The sequence below is a fragment of the Cynocephalus volans genome, chromosome 4 (genome assembly GCF_027409185.1).
Source record: "Cynocephalus volans isolate mCynVol1 chromosome 4, mCynVol1.pri, whole genome shotgun sequence".
Classification (NCBI taxonomy): Eukaryota; Metazoa; Chordata; class Mammalia; order Dermoptera; family Cynocephalidae; genus Cynocephalus; species Cynocephalus volans.
In genome coordinates this window covers 114,050,812-114,077,766 of record NC_084463.1, presented here as the reverse complement: position 1 = coordinate 114,077,766, position 26,955 = coordinate 114,050,812, and the positions used below count along the sequence as shown (strand labels likewise).

Genomic DNA, 26,955 nt, shown 5'->3' with positions numbered 1-26,955 from the left:
AAACAGGAAATCAAAAAAATTTCTTGAAACTAATGAAAATAAAGACACATCATACCAAAACCTGTGGGATACTGCAAAAGCAATGAGGGGAGTTTATTGCAATAAATGCTTACATCAAAAGAATAGATAGATTTCAAATAAGCAGCCTAATGCAACACCTCAAAGAGGTAGGAAAACCAAAACAATCCAATCCCCAAATAAGGAGACATAGAAAAATAATTAAGATCACAGCAGAGCTAAATGAAATAGAGACCCCCAAAATGACACAAAAGATCAATGAAACAAAAATTTGGTTTTTTGAGAAGATAAACAAAATAGGCAAGCCATTAGCTAGGTTAACTAAAAAAAGAAGAGAGAAGACCCAAATAACAAAAATCAGAAATGAAAAAGGAGGCATGGAAACCAACACCACAGAAATATAAAGAATCATTATAAGACTATTATAAGCAACTATATGCCAACAAAATTTGAAAACCTGGAGGAAATGGATAAATTTCTGGACACATGCAAACTACCAAGACTGAACCAAGAAGAAACAGACCAATAACAAGAAATGAGATTGAAGCAGTAACCCACAATCTCCCAACAAAGAAAAGTCCAGGACCAGATGGCTTTACTGATGAATTAAAGAGGAATTAATATCAATTCTCTTCAAATATTCCAAAGAAAATTGAAACAGAGGCCATTCTCCCAAACTCATTCCATGGGACCCACATCACCCTGATACCAAAATCAGACAAAGATACAACAACAAAAAAAGAAAACTACAGGCCAGTATCTTTGATGAATATAGACAAAAAAATCTTCAATGAAATTTTAGCAAGCAGAATAATACATCAACACATCAAAAAAATTATACGCCATCATCAAGTGGGATTCATCCCAGGGATGCAAGAGTTCAACATATGCAAGTCAATAAATGTGATATATCACATCAACAAAACCAAGGAAAAACCCAGATGATTATCTCAATAGATACAGAAGAAGCATTTAACAAAATTCAACATCCCTTCATGATAAAGGCTCTCAGCAAATTAGGTAAAGAAGGAAAGTATCTCAAAACTGCAAAAGCTGTGTATGACAAACCCACCACCAATATCATCCTGAATGGATGAACAAAGAACAAGACAAGGATGCCCACTCTCACCATTCCTATTTAACATAGTATTGGAAGTACTAGCTAGAGAAATTAGGCAAGAGAAAGAAATAAAGGGCATCCAGACTGGAAATGATGAAATCAAACTGTCCCTGTTTGCAGATGACATGATCCTATATAGAGAGAAACCTAAAGACTCTACAAAAAAATTTCAGTAAATTTGCAAGATGCAAAATCAACATGCAAAAATCATAGCTTTTTCATATCCCAATAACAAACTAGCAGAAAAAGAAATAAGGAAAGTAAGCTCATTTACAACAGTCACTAAAAACATAAAATACCTAGGAATCAATTTAATCAAGGATTCGAAATAGCTCTACAATGAGAACTACAAGTCACTGCTGAAAGAAATTAAAGAGGACAAAAAAAGATGAAAAGACATTCCATGCTGTTGGATTACAAGAATTAACTTTGTGAAAATGTCCTTGCTATCCAAAGTGATCAACAGATTCAATCCAATCCCCATCAAAATACCAATGACATTCTCCACAGAAATAGGAAAAACAATCCTAACATTCATACGGACCAACAAAAGACACTGAATAGCAAATCAATCGAAGGAAGGAAGGAAGGAAAGAAGGAAGGAAGGAAGGAGCATAACACTACCTGACTTCAAATTATGCTACAAAGCTATTTTAACCCAAACAGCCTGGTACTGGCATAAAAACAGACACTCAGACCAATGGAACAGAATAGAGAACCCAGAAATCAACCCACATATTTACAGGCAACTGATCTTTGACAAGGGCAAAAGGCACATACATTGGGGAAAGGACTGTCTCTTCAATAAGTGGTGCTAGGAAAACTGGATATCCATATGTAGAAGAATAAAACTAGACCTGTAACTCTCAACATATACCAAAATCAACTCAAAATGGATTAAAAATTTATATATAATACCTGAAACTATAAAATTCCTGAAAGAAAACACAGGGGAAACACTTCAGGATGTAGAACTGTGAAAAGACTTTATAAATAAGACCCCAAATGCACAGGCAGCAAAATAAAAAATAAACAAACTGGAAAAGCCTCTGCACAGCAAAAGAAAGAGTTAAGAGAGCGAAAAGACAACCTACAGAATGGTAGAAAATATTTGCAAACTGGGCATCCAACAAGGGATTAACATTCCAGAATATACAAGGAATTCAAACAACTGAATAGTAAAAAAAACAAGTAACCCAATTAAAAACTGGGCAAAGGAGCTGAATGGGCATTTCTCAAAGAAAGATGTACAAATGGCCAACAGATACATGAAAAAATGCTCAACATCACTAAGCATCAGAAAAATGCAAATCAAAACCACATTGAGATATCACCTCATGCAGTTAGACTGGCCATTATCAAAAAGACTGAGAATAACAAATGCTGGCAAGGATGTGGAGAAAGGGGAACACTCCTACCTGGTTGGTGGAACTGCAAATTAGCACAGCCATTATGGAAACAGTTTGGAGCTTCCTCAAATAACTACAGATAGAACTGCCATCCAATCCAGCAATCACAGTACTGAGTGTATACCCAAAGGAATGGAAATCATCATGTTGAAGGGACGCCTGCACTCCCATGTTTATCACAGCTCTATTTACAATAGCTAAGAGTTGGAACCAACTAAATGTCCAGCAACGGATGACTGGATAAGGAATGTGTGGTAGATATGCACAATGGAATACTACTCAGCCATAAAAAGGGATGAAATTCTGCCATTCACTGCAGCATGGATGAACTTACGGAAAATTATGTTAAGTGAAAACTATGTTAAGTGAAATAAGCCACAGAAAGAGAAATACCACGTCCTCATTCATAAGTGGGAGCTAAAAAAGAAATAAATAAACAAACAAAGAAAGATACAACAATTGCAATAATTCATTGAACTTTCAAAAGGATAGAATGCAACGCAGGCCACCAGAGGTGGGAAAGGGGAAGAAGGAGAGGAAGTTAGCGAGAAATTGGTAAAGGGCCACAAAAAAATGATTCTGTTGTGCAATGATAAATATAATATTTATCCTGACTTGAGGATCACATATTGTACACAGGTATTGATATTCAATGCTGTACCCCACAGATATGTGCAATCAATTATGTTTCTATTAAAAATAAATAAATAAAATCATGTAGAATAATATTTAATTGCATTGAAATATGATTACAATACAATGTCCATGAAAAGTAAAACTGGATATAAGACCCTATATATAGTATGGTTCTAATATTTTGTTGAAAAATTATACATATACATGAGCATAATTATATATATTTATGTGTAATTTTATGTTTACATATATAATATATAATCTGAAAGGAAATGTATAATTGGAAAGAAATGTTAATAGTGACTATCTCAAGATTATAAGATGATATATATATATATATATTTTTTCCCCTTGACTCCACTTTCCCCTGGATTCACTGCTCAACGTCTCTGCTCCCCTTTGCAGTGTAACTCAAAAACAAACAAACAAACAAACAAAAACTGCCTTCACTGTCTCCAATTTCTCTCTTCTAATTAAAAAAATATACACTATATTATGGAAAATGCCAAACATAATGAGAGACCAGTGTAATGACCCCCTTGTAAGATTACATATTGTTGTTTCTTCTTTATCCTTCTCTGTATTTATCCTTTTCTGTGTTTTTCATCACAAAACACAGGTGTGCTGTACTGAGAGCGTGACACTTAAGTCTCTACCTGGCATATGGTTCCCAGACTCAGGGCTTGCTTACTTGAAAGGAAAACTATTTTTCGTCTTTTCTGGTAGCAGACTCCAGAGACCAGAGCTGTGGTCTCTGGACACCCGAGGACCCAGTGCCCATCCCAGGCACTCACACCGCACACTCTTCTACCTTGTCTTCTGAATGATTCTCACATGGCAATTTTAAGAAAAAAAAAAACTAAGTGCCAAACAAGAGGTATCAACATCACTTTTTAACTGTGCTCTTTTGATGGTGGTTTTACCATCACAGCTCCACAGAGGCATTTTACATAGAGTAAGTTCCTAAAAGGAAGGGGCAGGCATAGCATGCCATTTATTCCCTTCATTTATTCATTTATTTATTGATGAAAACTTACTGTGTCCTTGTGAGACTCTATGCACTTGTCAAAGAAAATGTAGTGAAACATTAAAATGGGGCAAATTTAAAAACAGTGAGAAAACAGTAGAATGATCTTTGCACACACCCTTCCTCTTCACCCCTTGTCCAGTTGCAAACTTCAGCCCCCTAAGAGAAAGCTCAGAAGTTAACATTTCTGTCAATGTCCTTTCTATCCTCCCAAATCAGCAGTCACTCCCCACTCTCTGCAAATGAGTGTTTTCTTATTTGCATACATGCAGCAATTATAGCACCTAGCATGCTGCAATATAGTTCTTTCTATACAGGTCTCTTCACTCTATGCCACATGTAGAAAAATGATAGTATTTCTCCAGAGCAAAAAGATGAGGTTACCCCAATATCTAAGGAAATAGATATTTAGGTTCTTCTATAACCTATTTGTGATTTACCAGTGTACATAGCATACCAGAGTTGAGAAGTTCTGCTGTAGATCTTGACCTCCTAACACCAGGAACCATGTCTTATCCATATTTCTCCATATGCTGAGAGCCTAGTAAGTTGCCTTTCATGTAGCTGGTAATTAGTGCATTCATTAATTCACTTCAGCAAATGCTGAGCGTCCACCATGTGCCACACACAGTGCCCGTTGTTATAAATACCATAGTGAACTAAATAGACATGGCTTTGCCCTACAGACTGATGGTGCAAAACAATAATGCTGTGAATTGGACGTCCCCCAAATCACAGAAGCTTGATCTCTATGGTGAACAGTTTTAATAGGATGGGAAATCCTATTATGGTAATTAAAAGGCGGAGCCTTGAAGAGGTGATTAGATTGTGAGAACCATGCCCTAGTAAATGGATTAATCCATTAGGACTTAATGGTGGTCACAGAAGTGATTATGATGGCTTTAAAGGAGAGTGAGTGAGCAGAATAGTCTCTCTCTTGCTCCTGCCATACTCACCATGTGACACCCTGTGTCACGGTAGAGCCATCACTCACCAGCAAGGTCCTCACCAGATGTGTCCCCTGGACTTGGGACTTCCCAGTCTCCAAAACTTTAAGGAAGAAATTTTATTTCTTCATAAATTACCCAGTTTTAGGTATTCTGTTATAAGCAACAGAAACAGACTAATGCAAATAGTTAACAAATAATCCTACAAACAAATAATTATAAATTGTAATAATTACTCTAAAGGAAAAGTATAGCGTGCTATGAATGTTATGAAAAGACTTGAATGAATGAAGGAATGAATGAAAGAAAACACCATATATTTTACATTTCAATATTCAGTCACTAGAAAGGTGTACTCTATAGAGAAAGAAAGGGAATATTGTGGCTCTCTCGGGATGGGTTGAGAATCCCATGAGAGAATCTAACTCCTGTGTTCTGGGCGTTATGATCCTATGATGCACCCTAAAACTGCATTAGTTTTCTGTGGTCCTATATCATGCGCAATTCATTCTGAACTTACTTACAAGCAACTCTAAGTGCTAGGGTATTTTCATTACTGTTTGTTTAATGTGCTGCCATAAATCCAAATCCCTCGTCTTGTACTGGGGCAGTTGGTTATTTGGACCTAAGTAGGTGACTTTCTCTGATCCTCCAATAGCTTTCACTTTGATAGATTTTGTCTATCAATTTAACCTGCCTCAATCCTGTGATGCCCAGTCCTGACCTCAAATGTATTCCTCCCTTCACATCAGCAAGTGTGGCTATCATGACGGAATGCCCATATTCAGTTTGTTGAAAGAGTGCTGAGTGGAATTTTTTGCAGGGATGGGGGAAGAATCAACTTGGCAATACACACCAAAATCATAAAAATGTCCATATTTTTTGCCTTAGTAGTTACTCTTCTGGGAATCTATCCTAGTGAATAATACCAAATAAGGAAAAACGTTTTATGCAAGAAACTGCTTTTACTCCATTATTTATAATAGTAAATGGGAGATTTACAAATTCTAATATCTTATAAGGGGCACAATTAAGCTTAGGTTAGTGTAATGAGAGAAAGATTTCCTCTAAACTCAATGAGAATTCCTGAGAGAAGGCTTACAACAGCATTTTATTTTAGAAAAGCATGTCAAAAACCTTTTAGGTTCTAATGTTTCTCAGAACCCATTACGTGCTAATTTACATTTATGATTAATGAAGAGATTATGATAATAGTTTAAAAACAGGTGATTAAGAATATAGAAAGTTAGTTATAAAATGATATTTGTTTTTATGGTATTGATGGGTATCATGTCAGGCAAACATCCCTTTATAATGAGGCTTTCTTCCTTTGGCTAGACTAGACTGCTGATTAACTAGTCAAGACTGTTACTTAAACTAGTTGATGCCTATAGACCTTAAACTAAAAATGAAATAAACCAACGGTATTATAAATTGGCAGCGTGGATTTTAGAGCAAATACTACACCTGCAATACTGTTGATAAATATTTGTGTGCCTACTCTGTGACAGGCATGGTTGCTCCTGGGGATAACAACAGCAAACAAGGCAGATAAATAAAAACTCCTGCTTCATGGAGCTTATAGTTCAGTGGAAGGGGGCAGATACTACACAAGTCAACAAGCAAAATAGATAGCATGTCAGGTGGCAATAAATGCAACGGAAAAAAATTAAGTAGGGGAGAGGGACAGGGAGTCCAGCTCAGGAGTGGAAGCGGGGAATGAAGTTTTTAGTAGGGTCATCAGGGCAGGCATCTCTGGGAAGGGGACATCTGAGGAGAGACCCGAAGGAGGTCAGGGAATGAGCAGGGGGACTTGGCTGGGCCACGGCATTCCAGGGAGTAGTTTTTAGTAATAAAATTTTTAAGGATTGGTGGGTTACTTTTGTACAGGCAGTCCAGTCCCTGAATTCCATGTCACTTTCAATTAACCATGAGTTACACCCAGCCAGCTCATCAAAGTGAGATTCCATGGCTCTCCCCTCTCTGGCAGCCAGAGACAGATACCCTCGTGCGTGCCAACGTTGCTCCACTGGAACCTGCTGTTGGAGCCAGAGGAGGGAGCCCCACCCGCTTCTCCTTGGCTTTCTGTGGGGGTGGTGAGAGCAGTAACCCTTACTCTCCCCTGCACCAAGTAGCCCCTTTCTCTCCCCACTAAGACTAAGTAGGTGCAAAGGAAGAATTAAAGTTTGCTTTTGTTGTGTTCATACGTGAGTCTGTATTTTCTGTGTAAGGGCTCTCTCATTTAGAAGCAAAATAACCCTCTCACAGTCTTTTTTAGAGCTAGGGATGTAATCTTTAACCAAATTTAAAGAGCATTAGGATTTTGTCATTGTTAACTCCTCAGAGTTGTCATATTTGGAGTGAAGGTGTTAAACAAAGAGGTATATCTATTTGTTAATCACCATGTATTTTTTTTTAAAAATTACCATGGCATTTATATTTTCTGATTGCTTATGTTCCCACTGATGACTTGTTGACTTTCTGCCACATCTGTCAGCAACAGAGGTTAACTTAAGGGACAATTACAAGAAAGACACTGTAAGCTGCAAGAGGGCAGGACTATATCTGCTTTTCTCATCACCATATCCCCAATGCCTAACTTGGCGCCTGGCACCTAGAAGGCACTCAGTAAATGTTGCTGAATAAATGAATGACTCCAAAGATGACAGCTTTGGTATGGACACGTTCATGCTAGAGCAGGAAGGGACAAGCATGGAGCCACATCTCCCAGGAGCAGGAAAAGTAAGATGGGGGCATGGTCTATGCTTCCTCTCCCTCTAACCTCTGAGCCAATGGCAACCTAAGCAGGGCACAAGGGCAGGGAAGGGGTGAGCAGACAAAGATTGAGACAAAAAACTGGCCCAGCATTTGAACCTTTGAGATGTTGGATCACTTTGACAAATTTACTAAACCCCTTGGAGACTCAGTTTCATCATATGAAAAATGGGGATAAAAATACTGACCTCACGAGGCTGCTGCAAGAATTAAGTAGGATAATGCATAGAAAGCACCTGGCACAGAGACCACTGTCATAAAAAGTCATAGTAGACCCTCACTTTTCACTGGACACGTGCACATTGAAAGACAGCATGCACGGTGGTTATAAGCAGAGACCTGGAGCTGGACTGCTGAGGTCCGAAACCCAGCTTTATCACTTAGAGCCAGCTGGACTTAGGAAAGTTACTTAATTGTTCTGTGCCATAAGTTCCTCATCTGTGAGAAATAGGATAATAATAACGCTTACCTCATCGTGTTGCCCTGAGGATTGAATCAGTTAATTAATGTACACCGCTGGGAACAGTATCTGGCACACAAGCACCGTGTGAGTGTTAGCTATCATTATTACTGTCTGCTAGGCATTATCATATTCTTATCACCCTGTGATCCTTCTAGGACTGGCGGAAATAATGAAAGTATCCTATTCAGGAACAGACAGATGTGTTGACATGATGATGGAAGAGGTTGAGTTGGATGGGCTGGTTGGTGTCTCACTGCAACAATGCTTCTCAAACCCGAGCATGGGCCAGACTCTCCCCGAAGGCTTGTTAAAACACAGTTCGTGGAGGCCCACCCCCAGAGTTTCTGACTCAGTAAGTCTGGGTGGGCATTTCTAACAAGTTCGCAGGTGGTGCTGATGTTGCTGGTCCAGAGACCACACTCTGAAAACCACTGCCATGAGATGAGAAAGGACGTCAGAAGCTCCAAGGGAAGGAAGAAAGAAGAACGCATAAAGAGCTAGGAGTTCTGAAAGTCTCAAACGTTTGGACTGCATTATGGACACTAGCAGAAAGAGTCATTTGTTCATTCATTTGTTCAGTAAATATTGACTCACTACCCATGGTGAGCAGGGCCCTGTATTCACCAATCAGTTTCAAAAACAAGGATTAAGCTGAGCAGAAACAACCGTGAATTGGAGAAGACTGTCAGTTTATTGAGTTAAACCAGAACAGCACTAAAGAAAGAAGCCATATCCCCATTAGACCTGACTTTAAGCATCATCTTTTAAAATTGTGACAAAATATACATAAAATAAAATTTACCATTTTAATTGTTTTTAAGTGTGTGGTTCAGTGGCATTAAATACATTCGCAATGCTGTGCAACCATCACCACCAGGCATCTCCAGAACATTTTCATCTTCCCAAACTGAAACTACATACCCATTAAACAATAACTCCCTGTTTCCTTCATCCCGCAACCCCTGGCAACCACCCTTCCACCTTCTGTCTGTGTGAATTTGACTATGCTAGGTACCTCATATAAATGAAATCACATGGTATTTGTCCTTTTATGACTGGCTTATTTCACTTAGCATAATATCTTCAAGGTTCATCTATGTTGTAGCATGTGTTAGAATTTCCTTCCTTTTAAAGGCTGAATAATATTGCATTGTATATATATAAACCATACTTTGTTGATGGACATTTGGGTTGTTTCCATCTTTTGTGAATAATATGCTATTGTGAAAAACACTGTTATGAACACTGGTGTACAAATATCTGTTCACATCCCTGCTTTCAATTCTTTGGGGTATATACCTTTAAGCACCATTATGAAGCAGATAAATTTTGTTTTGGTGAAGATTATGTTCACAGTCCCACCACCACCAAACACACTTTTCCCTTCTTAGAACTTCATCCCTCTTGCCACTCAGGTACCCAGCTCTCTCAGCTGCCGGAATCTGATAAATCTAGTAAATTATCACAAATGCAGAGGATTATATGTATTAAAATCTAGGCTGAAAGCATTCATGAATCTTCCTTTCCCTGTAATGGCAAACTTACACTGTCCAAAGGCCTCTGTGCCAGGAGCATGTTCAGTATTACAGGGAAGTGATAGTCTCTGGAATCACACACCTCAGTGGAGGGACCTGGCCAGTGCTACTTGCTAGCCATTAAGGCAAGTGATTTAATATCTCTAGTTTTAATTTCCTGGTCTGAAAATAGGATAATAGTTCCTATGCACTAGGGATTGTTTTGAGAATTAAACAAAGATAAGGTAAGCTGATTACGATAAAGTAAAGCACTTAGCATGGAGCCTGGTTTACTGTAAATATCCAACAAATATTGGCAGTCATTAGTATTATTATTGGGTCACTCGTTCAGATACATGCCAAGAAGCTCCTTGCCATAGAAGGAGATTACAATGAGTATGGAATTAACAGTCTCACTGTTCCAGAAGCCTAGAATCCCAGACAATAGAAAAAAAAATTTTTTTAAATCACAGGATTCAAAAATTATAATCTGGTCACAAGGGATGAAGAGATGCCTTTGGATGGGGAAGATCTTTTAGGACAGGGTCCTCTGTAGAATGCACAAATTGTACCAGAGTACCCAGCAGCAGAATACTTATGAGTGTAAGTATTCTTCCTGAGTTATTTTTTTCTTCTGAGTTTGCAAATGCCAGATAAAAATGAATTCCAGAACAATGGAAATCTGAGATGAGAAATGGTTACAGCAAATTTGGCCAGACTTCCTCCTAAGATGGCTGCAGTCCTTTTGGGATATGTTCTGACAACTTTCCAGCCCCTTTTAAACCTCTGAAAGGGGATGATGTTCCCACCACTTCCCTTGGAAGAATATTGCATAGTGAAATATGACTCAGTGTCAGGGCCCTTGCTTTGAGATTCCCTTTCTTCTCTTGACCCACTTTCGTCTTGATTTGCCCTTTTGTACAAAGTCAAATGAAGGCTCCCCTTCAGGAGGCTGCTCTGCAAGGGCTGACATTTAAAGACCATTACCACCTCTTAAACTCGGCCCTGTTCATTTAGCCAAGCAAAGCATGTTTAATTCTTTTAATCTTCCCTCATAAATCAATCTCTACATTCCCTTAATAGTCCTTCTCCCGTGCTTTGAACTCCCTCCAGGCTGGCGGTCCTGAGCTCTCGGTCCGTTTACACTTGAGAATTACCAGTCAATCACGAAATGCCTGTGCAGGAGCACCAGCCGGGCCCAGCCTGGGTTCTGAGTGCTCTTGCCACGCCAGATGAAGGGCATTGTGAGCCCAGAGGAGAGCACTGTGGCCTTCTGGGACAATGCAAGCTCTGCTTGGTGGCCAATCCTGCTGGAATAGGCTTGCAGCATTTGCTGCCTTACTCTACAATGGGTCATTCAAATGAGCCTGGCCCACCCGGCCAACGGTCAAGGGAACCGCATGAGAAGCCACCTAAGACACTTGCACCTCTCTGGCTTCTACCTACCAGGGCAAGGAGGGCCACTGGATAAGCCCAGGTGAGGTCTTACCTGGAAGGTCCCAGCATGGTCCTCCTCCTTCTCTCCCTCTCTGTTCTCTTTGAGGGCGATTAACGTGAATCCTCTGAAGTAGGAGGGAGGAGCAGCAGAAAGTGTCACTGTGGAGAGAGAAGAAAGCAGGTTACAAGCATAGGAATCAACTGTCTTCCATTTGTTAAATGGAATGGACCTGAGTTCTCCATCAGTTTCGCAGACCTGTGGGTCAGAGGGGCTGTGGACAATGGGAAAGGCTCGTCCACTGAGCAGAGAACTATCACCCTCTTCACCCAGCTTCCTCTTGCATTTCAGAACCTGTTAAATACCTGAGCTGCTATCTCCCTTGGGAATTCTTGGACCAACCAGGGCTGCAGTGAGCTCTCTCTCAGTAACTACAATGTGATAAAGATAGTCCCTGGTCAGAAATTCCAATCTTGACAATTCTCTACTGTTATACTTCCATTCGATTGGTCCTACGGAACTCTAGCTTTTCTCAGCACAAACTCCTCTAGGATGCTGTTTGTTGGCACAGGTTGCTGTGTGTTCTCCGAAACACATTTTGTTTTTCTTGTGGAGACTCAGTCAGATCACACCCCCCAGACTCCCTTGAGCTTAGGTCTGCTTGTGCCCACGTTCTGCTAGGGGAAGGCACGGAAGACATGATATGTGCCACTTTCAGTCTGGCCTGTGCAAACGTTTCCACATGATCCTCCACTCTCACCTTCCGACCTCTACCTGCTGAATGCAGGGGATCATCAGAGGGGACTCTGATGCCTCAGGAGGATGGTGGAGCCACAAGATAGAAGGAAATTAGATTTCTGAATAACCACATGCAGAATCACCCACTGACCAGAAACATCCGTATTGTGCTTTGCGTAAACCGGAAATAAACGTATATTGTGGGATGTCATTTTTACAGCAGCTGGAATTGTGACTCTGTTATACTCTTCCTTCCCACATCTACCCAGGGAACTATTCCATTGAAGTCTAGCTCAAGGGCCTTCTCAGCACGGCGATGATGGTCATCCCTCTGATAGGATCTTTAATCTCCTGAGATGGAAATCTTTTATTGTGATTGTTTGCACTGAATTGCAATTCTCTGTGGACCTGCCTTCTCCACTGGACTGTGAGTTATGATGGAGAGCAGCTGGGTTTTCATTCTTCTCTGTATCCTTAGCACCTGCATAGAGCCTGGCATCTAATAGATGTTCAATTCAAGTATCTTGAGATGGATTTAAGTTGGGATTTAAATTGTTTTACTGCCTGCATTAAAGTGCTAAGATTCTGAACTTTAAATACAGAGTTACTGACTTACTAGACCTTCAAGGGATGCCAAGTATCCTGTAACCCAGCCCTCCAAATTCACAGACATGTCGACAGACATACCCAAAGTCATAAAACCATCCAGAGGCTGACTTAGGGACACAACTGAGGACTCCCTCTCGCCAGTTTAACACTAACCATGGCTTCACAGACTGAATAAATTCATCGTGACATGGATCTTCCACAAGTATTATCTGACTATTAATTTTTTTAATTTTAAAAGCCAATTCATTAAACATAGAATATTTATGTGATTATGATAAGCAACTCCGTTTGGAGGAGCATTTAGTCCTCCAAGTATCAGCATAAGGTATGAATGAATTAATACATATAAAGTCTTTAAAAGCATGACTTGGCATATAAATGTCACTTAATAAATATTAGCTCTCACTCTTATCAGTGATGAGATTATCATATTGCGTTGTGTTTTTTGTTTATGTGTTTGTTTATACATTTGTAAGTCCTTCGATGGCAAGAACCACATCTGAGCTCATAATAGTGATTAGCACAGAGCTGATGTGTAATTAATAGTGTTCATGGACTGGTAGACTTAGTATTGTTAAAGATGTCAGTTCTCCTCAAGTTGATCTATAGACTTAGTGCAATCTAAATAAAAACCCTGGCATGTTTTTTATGATATTGACAAGCCGGTTCTAAAATTTATATGAAAATGCAAAGCACCAAGAATAGCCAAGACAATCTTGAGAAAAAAAAGTGTAAAACAAGAAGGCTTACACTACCGGATATCAAGACTTATGCAGCTACAGAAATTAAGCCAGTGGGTCCAGAAAAGTTCCACAAATATATGGAAACTTGATTTATGAAAAAGGATGTACTGCACAGCAGTGGGGAAGAGATGATATTTTTAATAAATGATGCTAAGACAACTGGATAGCCATACAGAAAAACATGAATCTTGGCCCTTACTTTACATCATACACAAAATAAATTCCACATAGATTGTAGAGTTAAATGTGAAAAGTAAAACAATTAAGTTTTTAGAAGATAGCATAGGATAAAATTTGAATGACCTTGGAGTAGACAAGATTTATTAAATATGACATTAAAAAGCACTGACAATAAAGGAGAAGATATATAAATGGGGTGATATCAAATTTTTGCTCATCAAAAGTCACCATTAGGGTGAAAAAGCAAGTCACAGTGTGGAAGAAGATATCTGCAACCATATAAACCAAAACGTATAAAGAACTCTTTCAGATAAAAAAAAAAAAAAAAGACAACACAACAGGAAAAAAAAAAAAAAAAAACAGGCAAAACACATGAACTAATAATTCAAGAAAGAAGGTACCCAAATGGCCAGTAAACATATGAAAAGGCTCACAACCTCATTAGTCAACAGGGAAATAAAAACTAAATCCACAGTAAAATATAACTGCATATCCACCAGATTGACTAAATTTAAAAGAATTAACAATATCAAGTGTCATTAAATGGAACTTTCACAAAAATGTTATGGAAGTGAAAATTAGCAATGTTTGCTGGAAAAATTCTTCAGCAGTATTTACTGAAGCTGCACATACATATACTCTATACCACATACAGCAATATCACTCATAAGTCAACAAAAGTGCAGACATATACACACCAAAAGACATCTATAGGAATGTTCACAGTAACATTACAATCATGCGCTGCATAACAACATTTTGGTTGATGACAGACTGCATATATGCCAGTGGTCCCATAGGATTATAATGGCCATACCATATAGCCTAAATGTGTAGTAGGCTATACTGTCTAGGTTTGTGTAAGTACACTTGGTGATGTTTGCACAACGACAAAATTGCTTAATGACGCATTTCTCAGAACATACGCCCATTGTTAAGCAATGCATGACTGTATTTGTAGTAGCACTAAACTGGAAATACTCAAATGTCCATCAGCAGTAGAATAGATATATAAATTGTGGCATATGCATATAACAGAATGCCTTATAGTAACGAAAGTGAACAAATCACTGCTACACACAACATGGATAAATCTCACACACATAATACAAGGGAAGGAAGACAGGCACAAAGGAATACAAGTGGTATGATTACGTTTGTATATATTTACATAAAGTTCAAAAATGGGCAAAGTAATCTATGATTCTATAGGTCACTATAGTAGTCGCACGTGTGGGAAAGAGAGGGAATGCAATTTGGAAGGGGCACAAGGATGCTACTGGAGTGCTGGTCATGTTCTATGTTTTGATCTGGGTTCTGCTTACATGGGTATATTCAGCATGGGATAACTCACTAAGCTGTATGATTTGTGAACTTTTCCATATGTAAGTTATATTTTGAAAAAAAGATTATTAAAATATGTTTCTGCATGGTCAATATCCATCCCTTTGTACATTTGTGCAGTGAATTTAAATGGCTAATCATAAACTCAGCTTCCAAGAATGCTGCATTCCTGTAGGTTCTAGAAGACTAACATTTTACTCTAGCTTATTTAACAAGACACATGAGATCAAGGCTCTGGAAGCTGAACTCAGTGTGGAGTTTCAATCTATAATCATCACTGGTGATGATATTATTACATAGTATAATTTGAATGAAGAGAGGAGACCCTATTCCTTCAGAGAACCCCATTATATGACTTTCTCCTGAAAGGCACAAATGTGCAATGTGTTCTGAGTCCCAGTGACGACTGAAAATGACTGCCTGGCAATAAATAACAGAATCTTCTCTCTAATGATTCCTCCCAAGTGCCTCTCAAGAGAGGCCATTAAGAGATCCAAGAAATTCAAGAAAAATGCTTACAAGAGATTTTTAAAAGAAAGAAGAAAAGGCCATTTGGAGCCACCCTGTGAGCGCATACAGGAAACTGGTTAAGAGCAAAGATTTAGGATTAGAATCCCAGAGCTGCTGTATTAATTGTGTGACCTCTGGAGGTTACTTAACCTCTCTGTTTCCTCATTTTAGAAAAGAGAGGTTTATGATATTGCTTTTCGTATAGGAATGTAGAGGGGATTAAATAAATATTTAGCACAGTGCCTGGCACAAGCAAAGGGTTCAAGAATTGTAAGGAAGATGATGATGGTGGTGGTGGTGATGGTGCAGTTGGGGATGAAGAAGATAATAATGAACATGATGACTGTGACGATGAAGATCACGACGCTCAGCAAGCTGATTAACCAACGATGAGTTTCAAAGAGCTGGTCTTCAGGGACAGTGATTGAGCCTCCAAGGAAAAACTCTGGTGGAGGCCATTGAAGGACCACTGGGAAGACTGCAATGGAGATAATCCTCGCTGGGGATGATCCTCACAGGGCCAGGTTATGGGAAGATTTGGGTAAATCTCATAGTGAGCTGAGTCTTCCTGCATCCCATCACACCCGAGGCAGAGTGCCCTGTGAGGACCGCTCTGCCCCTCCCACCCCTACAAAATGACACCTCTTTACTTTTCTTGAATACCCTTCACCCAATTTTAATTAAATATGTATTTGTGAAATTATTTGTTAAATGCCCATCTTCCCTAATAACCTGTAAGCTCCATGAGAGCAGAGACCAATTCTGTCTAGAGCTCCACTGTATCTTTAGCAGATAGCACACCTCTTAACACATAATAAACGCCCAATAAATACTCGTTGAATGAATGAATGAAAAAAGGTTCATTTGTCTTCAATGCAGAGTTTACTCCTTCCTGCTCTGGTCCCGCCTCCAAAGTTCCCAAGGGTTACCTTGCATAATACTCCAATCTCCCTCATCCTTTTGTTTACTGAGCATTTACTCTGTGCCAGCCCAGTGCTATATCCCTGGAGACACAGAGAAAAGACATGGCCTCTGCCCTGTATGTGCATGCAGTCTAATAGCTGGGAGAAAACAATACATTAACAGATTTTTTTAATAACATGTGATGGGCATTATGGAGGTATGAACAATGTGTTCTGGGATCCCAGAGGAGGGAACATCTAACCTGGGAGAGTTAAAGAAGACTTTAAGGAGGAAGTAGCATTTGAGCTGCAAGTTGATTGAGGAATAAGAGTTTGTCCAGGGCACAAGAGGGGCAACAAATCCCAGGTAGAGGGAAAGGTATGATGGATCAGATTTGGTCCTGGAACCCAGAACTAATCCCATATTTTAAGTTGCATGTTGGAAAGGAGGGTGCGATGATAGGCCAGGTAAGAAGAGCAAGCAGTGGGTAGATGGTCAAAGGCCTTCAATGCCTCACTAAGAAGTATGGCTACCACCCTGGAGACACTGAAGAGTTTGAGCTAGGGAATATCATACTCAGCTTTATGGTTTAGGAAGATCAGGTTAGAAGTTGTGTGATTAGCTCTGCCCTAAAAGCCACCTCAGTGTCAAGGACCTCTCTGGTCTGCCTTGTTTGTATGAAGATTGATATTTCACACTGGAGCCTGACCTCAAATCACCACTCAGGGCAGGGTTCTCCCCATCTTTGGGCACACTTGCCAGATAAAAACTCCAGCCGTGCCTAATTCCCAAATAATTTTCTGGGTCCTTCAAATGTTGATGTGTCAACCATCTAACAGAAACAGTATGTGACTGTTACCCAATTCATATTCTATGCCTGTTACCCTCACTGTATCTGGTCCAGTCCCATAACCCTCCCCACTCCGCACCCCAGCCTCAGTGAGAAGGTTCTGAATCAGGTCATAGCTCTATTATGAAGTCAACTCCTGCCATCTACCTGCTGGGTGTTATTGAGGTGCCCCAGTCTTCACACCACGCACCTCAGTCGTAACAGACTTCAGCTTCTGCCTTAATTTATAACATGGGGTTACACAGACTGCTAGAGCATTAAGTGAGACACAGTGATCCCCTCGCCACTCTGCACAACTTCCTGAGCTCTAGGGAGCTGCAACTCACCTGCCAGGACAAGGCAGAAGACTTGCATGTGATGGGCTGGCAGACAGGAAGGCAGAGCTAATAATGCCAACGTGAGCAAGTGTGTGGGTGGGGTCGGGCTATGCTGTTCCCCTGGACGGCCTTCGTCAGCCGATGCTCCCGGCATTCCCAGGCAGAGCTGAAATACCTCCCAGTCCAAATTAAACATGATGCATATTTAAAAATGTAAGAGACATTTTTCTATGATGGATGTAGCTAACAGACCTGTGTTCGTGTTTCTCTCTGTTTATTATGTGTAACTTTGGGCAAGTTATTTAACCTCTCTTTGTCTCACTTTCCTTACGGGTAAACCAGCAGTAATGGTATTTACCTCATGTTGTCATTATGACAATTAATGAAGTTATTATAATAAGTACATAAAAATGTTGGCTAAATCAATAAAATATATGTTAAAATAAACCATCCTCCTCTATGAAATAAAGATCATAATTGTCATCTCATGGGTTTGTCATGAGAATTAAAGGAGATAATGTATGTGAAGCACACTGCAGCAGCTCAATAAAAGTTCTTTCTTTTTCCCATGCATTACCTCATCATGGGATCGCTTGGAGCCCGATGAACAGGTCCTGAGCTGAGCAATATGTGGATAGAAAGAGCAATAATGGGAAAGATGCTCCTGGGGAATTGGAGATACGTCAACCAAGAGAATGTAGCTGGGAATATGGATGAGGGCAGGAAGCTCCTGGGAACCCCCACCGCTTCCCCTACTCTGACCATGTGATCACTGGGGCTGCCAATCACAATCCCCTCTCCTTCCTGAAATATCAAGTAACAAAAGTGACTGTGACTCAGATCTAGTCTAGCTCCACAGTCCACTCCCCTGGGCATGTGACCCAAGTTGACTAATCAGAATCCTCTCCTGGGATGTTCCACCTTGGAGTTAGAGGGAAGGGTCTTTCTTTTGGTCACAGAACCAGCTAAGAGGCTTTTTACTTAAGCATGTTGGCAGTTATCCTCCTTGCCAGTTGGAAAAAAATTATCTGTAGTAAGAAAACATGAGGACAACACACTGAAACATAGCCAAGAGACAAAGGATGGAAGGAGCAAGACAGAGAAGGTGGAAGAGAGGGATGGAAAGGATAGAGAGGAAAGGTGAGAGAGAGAAAGAGAGAGGGAGAGAGAGAGAGAGAGAGCCCTAATGACCCCCCTAGATCATCTGAGTCCCTAGATCCATTCATACCTAAAGTCAAATCCACCCCTGGACTTCCCAACTGTGGGAATAAATGCATTCTCTTTTTTGCTTTCGTTAGTTTGGCTTTGTTCTTGTCACTTGCAATGGAAAGAGTCATGACTAATTTTGAAGCAAAAAAAGAAAGTAATTCTGCCTAGACTAAAAGACTCATCAGCAAGCTAAGCAAACAGTATTCATGACTAAACTGAGGATGACCAGGGGGCAACCACTGGTATGTAAATGTCATCGGGATGACAGCAGATTAGTTGATGTCAAAACTATTTAACTAGATTTCAGATTTCAGAGCTCTGCCCTGAGCTCTGACCTCCTCGACATTCTTGTCAACTTCTTTGATAAAGACTTATAATATCTGCTTATCAAAACTGGGGATAACACAAAATTAGATTACGTGGCTAAGTCACTCAGTGACAGAATCCAGATTTATGAATGGTTGAAGGCTACAGGGATGAACTCAAACATGCTGGATTAAGTCTAACGGGGAATTATGTCAAATCTATATTTAAGGACCAGCTCCACCAGTCTCGGTTAAGGAGGGCAGAAAAATCAAAAGAATTCCAGTTGGCTGCAAGCTCAGCGCAATTCCAGATACAACACAGCTGCCAAAATAACAAACACAGGACCTGGCAAACTTAACACAAGTGCAGTGGCTGGGACAGGAAGATAATCATTCTGCCATGTTCTGCCCCATAAGAGCACATCTGGAGTACCAAGTACAAGGGACCAACAAATGATATCCTATAAAGAATGGTTGAAGAAACAGGGCATTTTAGCAAGAGAAGCCATGATAGCTATTTATCCACAAACATCTCAAAGACTAACATGTGGCCTAGGGGAGACCTTATTTTGCTTGACTCCAAAGGACAGAAGCTGGGCAGATGTGTGGAAGTTGTATGGGAGGCAGACTTTGGCACAGATAGTATGACTGGGTCAGTCCTGGCTCAGGCTTTGTCAATCTGTGAGTGTAGTCACCTAAGGGAAGTTCATGGTTCTCCCCTCCCCATCACCTTACAGCAGAGGAATGCTGCAATCCTTGCCGGGTTTGAGGACATTCCACTGGCCATGGTATGGGTGTCCCACAGTAACAGGATAGTGAAGTGACCGGGTGCCAAACGATGTGTAGCATGGGAAGCTGGGGCTAGGACTGAGGCATGTGGTGACAGGGAGACATGCTCATAGAAAAGGGACCACCTTTTGACCACTTCTCTTTGTGTCTTACCATCTTGCTTTAAAAGAGAAAAAGAAAGAAAAAAAGAACACAGATTCCTGGAATCCAGTCCTTTGTTAGAGTGGAGGCTAGGAAGCATTTTTTTTTTTTTTTTTTTTAGCTTTCTCCTAGTGATTCTGATGCATAGCCAGGTTTGGAAACTATCACAAATGACCCCACAAAGTGCTAGTTCCAGAGAAAGCCACTTTAATAATTGGTGTAGGTTTGACAGATCAGCAATCCCCTATGACCTACTTCTCCATATACTGACAATTTCTGAACTTGGCAGACTTTGCCCTTTGCCCTTTGGCCTGCTGTTGCTCTGCTTTGCACCTCTGCATCATCAATATTTGAGCTTTCTACCATGCACACCACTGCTCTCTCTTCCATCCCAACGGCCTCCATCCTCAACCTCTAGCCAGTGTCCCAGTGCACTGGGCATCCTTTCTCTCTGCTGCCACTACCTGGAGCTCCTTGCCTGTTGTCTACCATCCCTTGGTGCTAACCTTTCTCTGTAGCTGAGAGAGAAATGCTTTCTCCTTCTTCCATCCTGCTCTCTTAGAGAGATCTCACATCAGGATTCTTGGGGTTTAAATGATACATTAATTTTTCAACAAATAATAGTTTAGTGCCTGCTATATCCAGGCCCTGTTCTGGGTGCTAGAAATAAAATGGCAAATAAGAAAAAGTCCTTGCTATTATAAAGCTTGTGTTTTAACTGGAGGAGGAGATGCTAAACAGGATAATTTCAGAGAGTGTTTAAGGGCTATGAAGAAAATAAAATCAAGCAAAATTGGTGGGAAGCATAAATTGGTGGTCAGAGAAGCCTCCTTAAAGAGGTAAGTTAAAAGATGATTATTAAAAGGCATGGAGTCAGCCATACAAAGGTTTGGGGACAAGCATTCTGGGCATGGAGAAGAGCAAGTACAAAGGCCCCAGGGTGGGAATGAGCTGAGTGTATTTGGAAATGCAAAGGGCAGTGTTTCGGCCTCCAGCAGGAAGAGGGGAAGGAGGAGCAGCAGCAGCAAGAGCAACAGAAGAGCCTCCTGCAGCACCTGGAATCACTGCTCAGGCCTCCTGTCCCACTTCTCAGCCTGCCCACCTTCCCACACACCCATCCCGCACATGGCTATTTGTACTTGGAACCCATCCCTGCCCTTCCCCTCTCTTACCCAGTCCATGAGATGTATTTTTTTGTTTTCTTGTTTTTTTAATTTTTATTGACTCAAAATTGATTATATATTTTGGGGGCTCAACATAGAGATATGTTGATCAAATCAATATTACTAGCATATATATTATTACAAATCATAATTACTCTTTATGCCCCTTTCCAATCTCTCCCCCTCCCCCTCCCTCCTCCTCCCCCCTCTAATTACCCTAGATTTCTTCTCTCCTTCTGAAAGAGTAATGGTTACTCTGTTGATTTGTTGCCTAGATGCTCTGTCCAGTGCTGAGAGGTGTGATTAGGTCCTCCAATATTATCGTAGAGCAGATGCTTTTTCTGTCACTCTGAGGTGGGCTTTGCGGAGAGAGACATCCTCTTCTTTTCTTTATCTCTGCTGGTAACTCTCCTTCTGTCAATGCACTCCCGTGGCTGATGGACCATCTGCGTGGTGGTTGTGGCTTATAGTCACTTTTGTGGCAGCCATGGTTGTTGTGGTGGCTGTGGTGGGCCACTCACATGGAAGTGATGTTTTTGGCATGCTCCTTGGTACTGGCAGTGTGCCTGGTTGTGGGGAGTGTCTGGTCCCCAGCTCCATACCTTGGGTCCCTGGGAGGGCCCCAAGGCACTGGCGCAGTATGCCTGGTTGTGGGAGGGGGGTCCAGTCCCCTTATCCATGCCTCAGTTCCCTGGGTGAGCTCCAAGGCACTGGTGCAGTGGGCCTGGTTGTGGGAAGCTGGTCCAGTCCGCTCCGGGAGACATATTTGTAAATATCTAAACTTCAGCTGTAGACAGAGTTCAAGTTATTTCCCATGGGTCTCCTGGGCCTCAGGCAAATCAGTAGATGTGGCTAGGCCCCTATGTACATTTCCCTGAACTCTTCATGGCAGTTTTGAATATTCTGTGAAAGTTAAAAGCCCTGTCTATGTAGAGCTTGTGAAGGTCTTCTGGCAGTGTCACCTAACTCCTTGACCAGTTATTGCTTTGCTTCACACAGGGTGATGGAGATGCAAAAAGGATTACTCAAAACCCATTTCTTCTGAGCAGTGAGACACCCCAAAGAGATTAATTTCATGGAACCCTCAAGAGAAAGGCATTCCTCCTGTGGTAAATTAACCCTGAATGGGGGTTCTGTTTCAGAATTTATTCTCCAGGCCAGAAAGTTACAGAAAAAGAACATAGGTGGAGTTATGGTTAAGTATAGTTTAACAATAGAAGCTGGTAACATCAGTGAAATAACAAAGTGACATTCCATAATGCAATTTGCAAAAGGTTTAAGTGATCCACCAACAAAAGCTTGTTCTCAAATACTGTTTCCCTGCAGCAGTTTCCTCAGTATTTCTACATAACAATAAGGCAACTTTTTAAACATATCAATCAGTAGGTTAACCTGCTCCAAGGGCATCTGTCCTTGAGCCAATAACTTTGCTGTGTTGCAATTCTATATCCACAACAGAGACTTTAGCCTGGGGAAATTTTCCTGTCTTTTGCAAGGTTAACATTTCTACATGCAATTAAAAAAATTAGGTTAAACCTGAAACTACAGAGCTTTGGAAACTAGTCCCTGTGAAATACATTTGATTTATGAATGTTAGTATACTCCACACCCAGTCCTAGCTAAGCCTCAACTCCAGCCCACTCCAAACATCCAGTAAAAATGGGACATCATATGCCAGCAAGATCTGGCCAACATCACAAAAAACTTTTATGAGACAGTGAGCTTTTTGATGCCATAGGTGTGCCAGGAGAAGTGCAATTGGTATAATCAAACACAACTACGCACTGTTGGAGAAAAAAAAGACAGGGGAGAGAGAGAGGAAGTAATACTTTTAATGACTTGGGCTGCTTGCCACTCCATTCAATGCATGTATGTGCCTGGGTGAACATGAGATGAAACGCTATTTCCTCACTGCATTATACCATGAAGATTTCATAATTGTATGTCAGGGTTTAGGGAGGAGCAAATCAATGGTTTTATCTGCTACTCAGCTGAAGAAACATCAATCTCTTTCAATACAGAGGAAAAATAGAAGTGCCAGGCTTATTGAGAAATGCCAATTCATTTCTATTCCCTGCTAACAGAAATATCTGGAAGGGTGCATACATAAGGCTAGATTGAAGCTGGTATCTTTGTTATACTTTATTTCACAGGATTTTTAAGGAATAATCTTGACTTATGTGATTTTTACTTTCTGTGGTGTCTCTTGAATCTAACTCTCAAGTAAGAAGGGACTCTGTACTCAAGTTAGTTCTTTCATTTCCATTCTGAATGTACAACCCAGTGAGCTTTTTTTTCTCTTCCCACACTACCCTCCTTGCTTTCTTGCTTTATTCATTTCTTCCTTCATTCCTTTCTTTCTTTGCTGCTTCTTCCTTTATTGATGGAGGGAATGGGACAGAATAGGACAGAATGGGATACCCTCACAGACACACACAAGCATGCACATACACAAACATACACACACGTTCTCATACACACACAAACACCCCTTCCTCTGCTGATTCACTTAGCATGAATATCAGTGCATACGTTGCTAAGGAGACCCACCTAGATGACTTTCACTGAGTGAGAGAACAGTAAATATTGTGTTTTTACATGACTATGCATTAAACATGTGATAAGACAGCTAATCATCCCCCCATATCTATTTTCCCCTTCATCCTTTTGGAAAATAAATCCCTCCCCCAAGTTTAGCCGGCATGTGGCTACCTAGCTAAATGCTATTATTTTCCAGCCTCCCTTGCAGCTAGGTGTGGCCACCTGACTAAATTTTTACCAATGGAGTGCATTTGGAATTGCTGGGTACACTTTCTGAGTCACATCATTAAAACAAAACTGCTTGTCCTCTATTTTCTCTCCTCCCCACCCCACATGCTGACTGGAACTCAGATATGGTGGTGGTGAGGAGGCTGTAACCATGCCGATGACAATACCACCCTAGGATAGTGCTGTCCTAAAGAAATAAGCTCAAGCCAGGTGAAATTAGTTTTATTTGTTAATAGAAATAAGTGTAAAACAGGTAAAATAATTTTAACAATATATTTTACTCAATATATGAGGGCACTTCAAAAAGTTCATGGAAAAATACAATTCAAAGATGATATGAATCTTTCCATGAACGTTTTGAAGTAACCTTGTACAATCATCATTTCAACATGTGATCAATATAAAAATTATTAATAAGTTCATCTTTTTAAATACTAATTCTTAGACAACCATTGTGCATTTTACCCTTAGAGCACATCTCAATTCAGACTAGCCACATTTCAGGTATTTAGTGGCCCCCTGTGGCTAGTCACTGCTTATTGGACAGAGTGGCTAGTCACTGCTTATTGCAGAGTGCTAGAAGGTGGCAAGCAACACTACAGAAGGAACCTGGTTCCTGGATGACCTTGTGGAGCCAAGCTTCCCATCACGTCAGACCTCCCATTTACCTCTTGTTTAAAACACTGTATTTTGGGAACTCATTGTAACATGAGCTTAGCCTGTACTGTGACAATATGACATGGTAAGCTTTTCTTTTCCCCACAGAAATTGATATTGACCTACACCTGACATTCTGTAAAACAAGCAAATGAAGAGTGGATAGTGAAAGTTCTTGATATATCAGTGCATGTTTGTGAACATATCAGCAATCATAGTCTGTTACTCCATTTGAAAGAGTCAGCTGTAATGGAACAACTTACCTTTGTATGGGGAAGTTTTAAATGTTGAAAAATCATGTTTTAAATCTTGAAAAATTCCAATTTGATATGCTTTTATTTTTGAATGTTTTAATTATTTTTAATTTTCTGAAACTCAGAGCAATAAATAATCTCCACAATCATTAAGCCTTAGATATGTATGCAACTTTTAATTTTTACTATCAATTTGGACTAAATACTTATTAAAAGGGGTAAGGGTTAAAAAAATAAAATTACGTAGTAAAAAAGAGGGAAATGGTGCGAGAAAAGGAGAGGTGGGAGGGGTGACAGATTAATTATAATAATTATCTAATTATAATAATTATAATATGATGATGACCAATACTTAATTTTTAAAAACATTATATAAGAAATAGCTTATTTAAAAGATATTTACCAGCTTAAATTTCTCAGATCCGATGTATGTTCTTTTCAAACATAATTTTATAGTCCTAGTCATTTAACATCTGCAGGTAAAAATAAAACAACAATCAGGGTTTTTTTTTTTTCCTATCCAATGTGCTTCTGTTTCCCTAAAAACGAAAGGAATTGGCTAAAGACTGACAAGGTTCTTCATGTTTCTAAATTAATCTTCTGGTTTATGGGGAAATGCAATACTGAAACCTATAAAAAGAAAAACAAGCAAATGTAAATAAGGACCCCTCACTTTGTTACTCTGTGTCCTAAGATATGTCAGTTATTATCTTGATTTATTGTTGCTATTTTCCTTCAAGGAAGACTCACCATCCAGAAGGCTGAGAGTAGCTGAGTGAATTCATTTTCCTCCTAACTCATCTCATTGAGTCAGCTCAGAAGACCAGTTAAGAGCACAATTTAGGAGTCAGATAGACCTGAGATTGCATCCTGATTCCACTGTTCATTAGCTGTGTGACTATGGATAAGGAACTAAACCTCTCTGAGACCTAGTCTTCTTATCTGGAGGATAAGAATAATAATAAACTGCCTCTAAGTACTATAAGGAATAAATGAGATGTGTAGGAAGAACTTACACTGTATTATCCAGTGCTTTACTGCTAAGCATTTTTCTATTTCCAAAATAATCATTCATAATATATATATATATATATATATTAGCACTTACTGTGTGACAATTTCTTTTGACATGGATTATTTCTAATTCTCACAGTAATGCTGGGGGGCAAAATACCCACCCCCATTTTACAGATGGGGAAATTGTGGCTCAGAGAGGTGAAGTGGCTTGCCTGAGGTCACACAGTGACCAAGTAGGAATTGAAATCAACCCACCCAACATCAAAGCCTGTACTCTTTCCATCAGGCTGAGGTGATTACTTCTATGGGCAGAAAACAAGACAGCTTTGGAGGTCTCCAAACCTCCTGGTTTAGAATAAATGCCCCAATTATGCTTGAAGTTGGACCAGCTTTTGAAATCTCGAATGGACATTCTTTTCCCATCAAGTTCCTTGAAATTTCCCTTTAAAGAGCATCTAGGAAAAGCCACTCTCATTAGCCAGGCTCTGACTTTATTTTCCTAATAAACAGACCTTTGGTCACACAAAAGAGCCTTTTTTATTTTCAATCAAGTCTTGAACATTTCAGCTGATTTTCTTCTGTTTGGCTTGAAATTGTGATCTGGGAAAGACTGGTCCTGCAAATTGTCCTCCTATAAGGAAGCCCCTTGAGGATCCTCCACTTGTTATTTTTAATCACTGTAATCTCCTTTTCAAAGGAGGCCATGGTCAGAAACAGAGCAGGCCTTTCAGAGCTTTCTAAAGCATAATTATTGTGGTTAAGGGGGGGATCTGGGGGAAAAGGGAGGGAGAGTAGAGAGAAGTGGTGGGAGAGAAAAGAAAGTCAATACAGTACTAACAACTTGGAAAAATCTGAATAATAATTTCAATCGGACCCAGGCTGTGGGGAAGAAACCCCATGTTTCAATATTTTTAAACAGTGACCACTATACTTCAGTCTAAAATTTCCTAAGGCTATGCTTGGATTGGGGGACATGGAGAGCAGAAGCTATTTGGGAATGAACTGGCATACTGGGGACAAAGATTTGAGGCAGGAAAACAAACCATTGATTCCAAGGATTGTGAGAGATTGTAATTCAGGAAAAAATTAAAAAGCAAATAGAACACCAGGGGA

The 26,955-nt window shown here is 40.1% G+C and overlaps 1 protein-coding gene across 1 annotated transcript in view; it reads right to left on the bottom strand.

Annotated features, from left to right (window-relative positions):
- The window catches only part of SPON1 (spondin 1), a 271,707-nt gene that overhangs the window by 241,856 nt on the left and 2,896 nt on the right, over positions 1-26,955 (bottom strand). Inside the window, exon 2 of the mRNA XM_063095511.1 lies at positions 11,399-11,505. Within this exon, the coding sequence (XP_062951581.1) occupies positions 11,399-11,505 (107 nt within the window). The remainder of the gene's footprint in view (positions 1-11,398; positions 11,506-26,955) is intronic.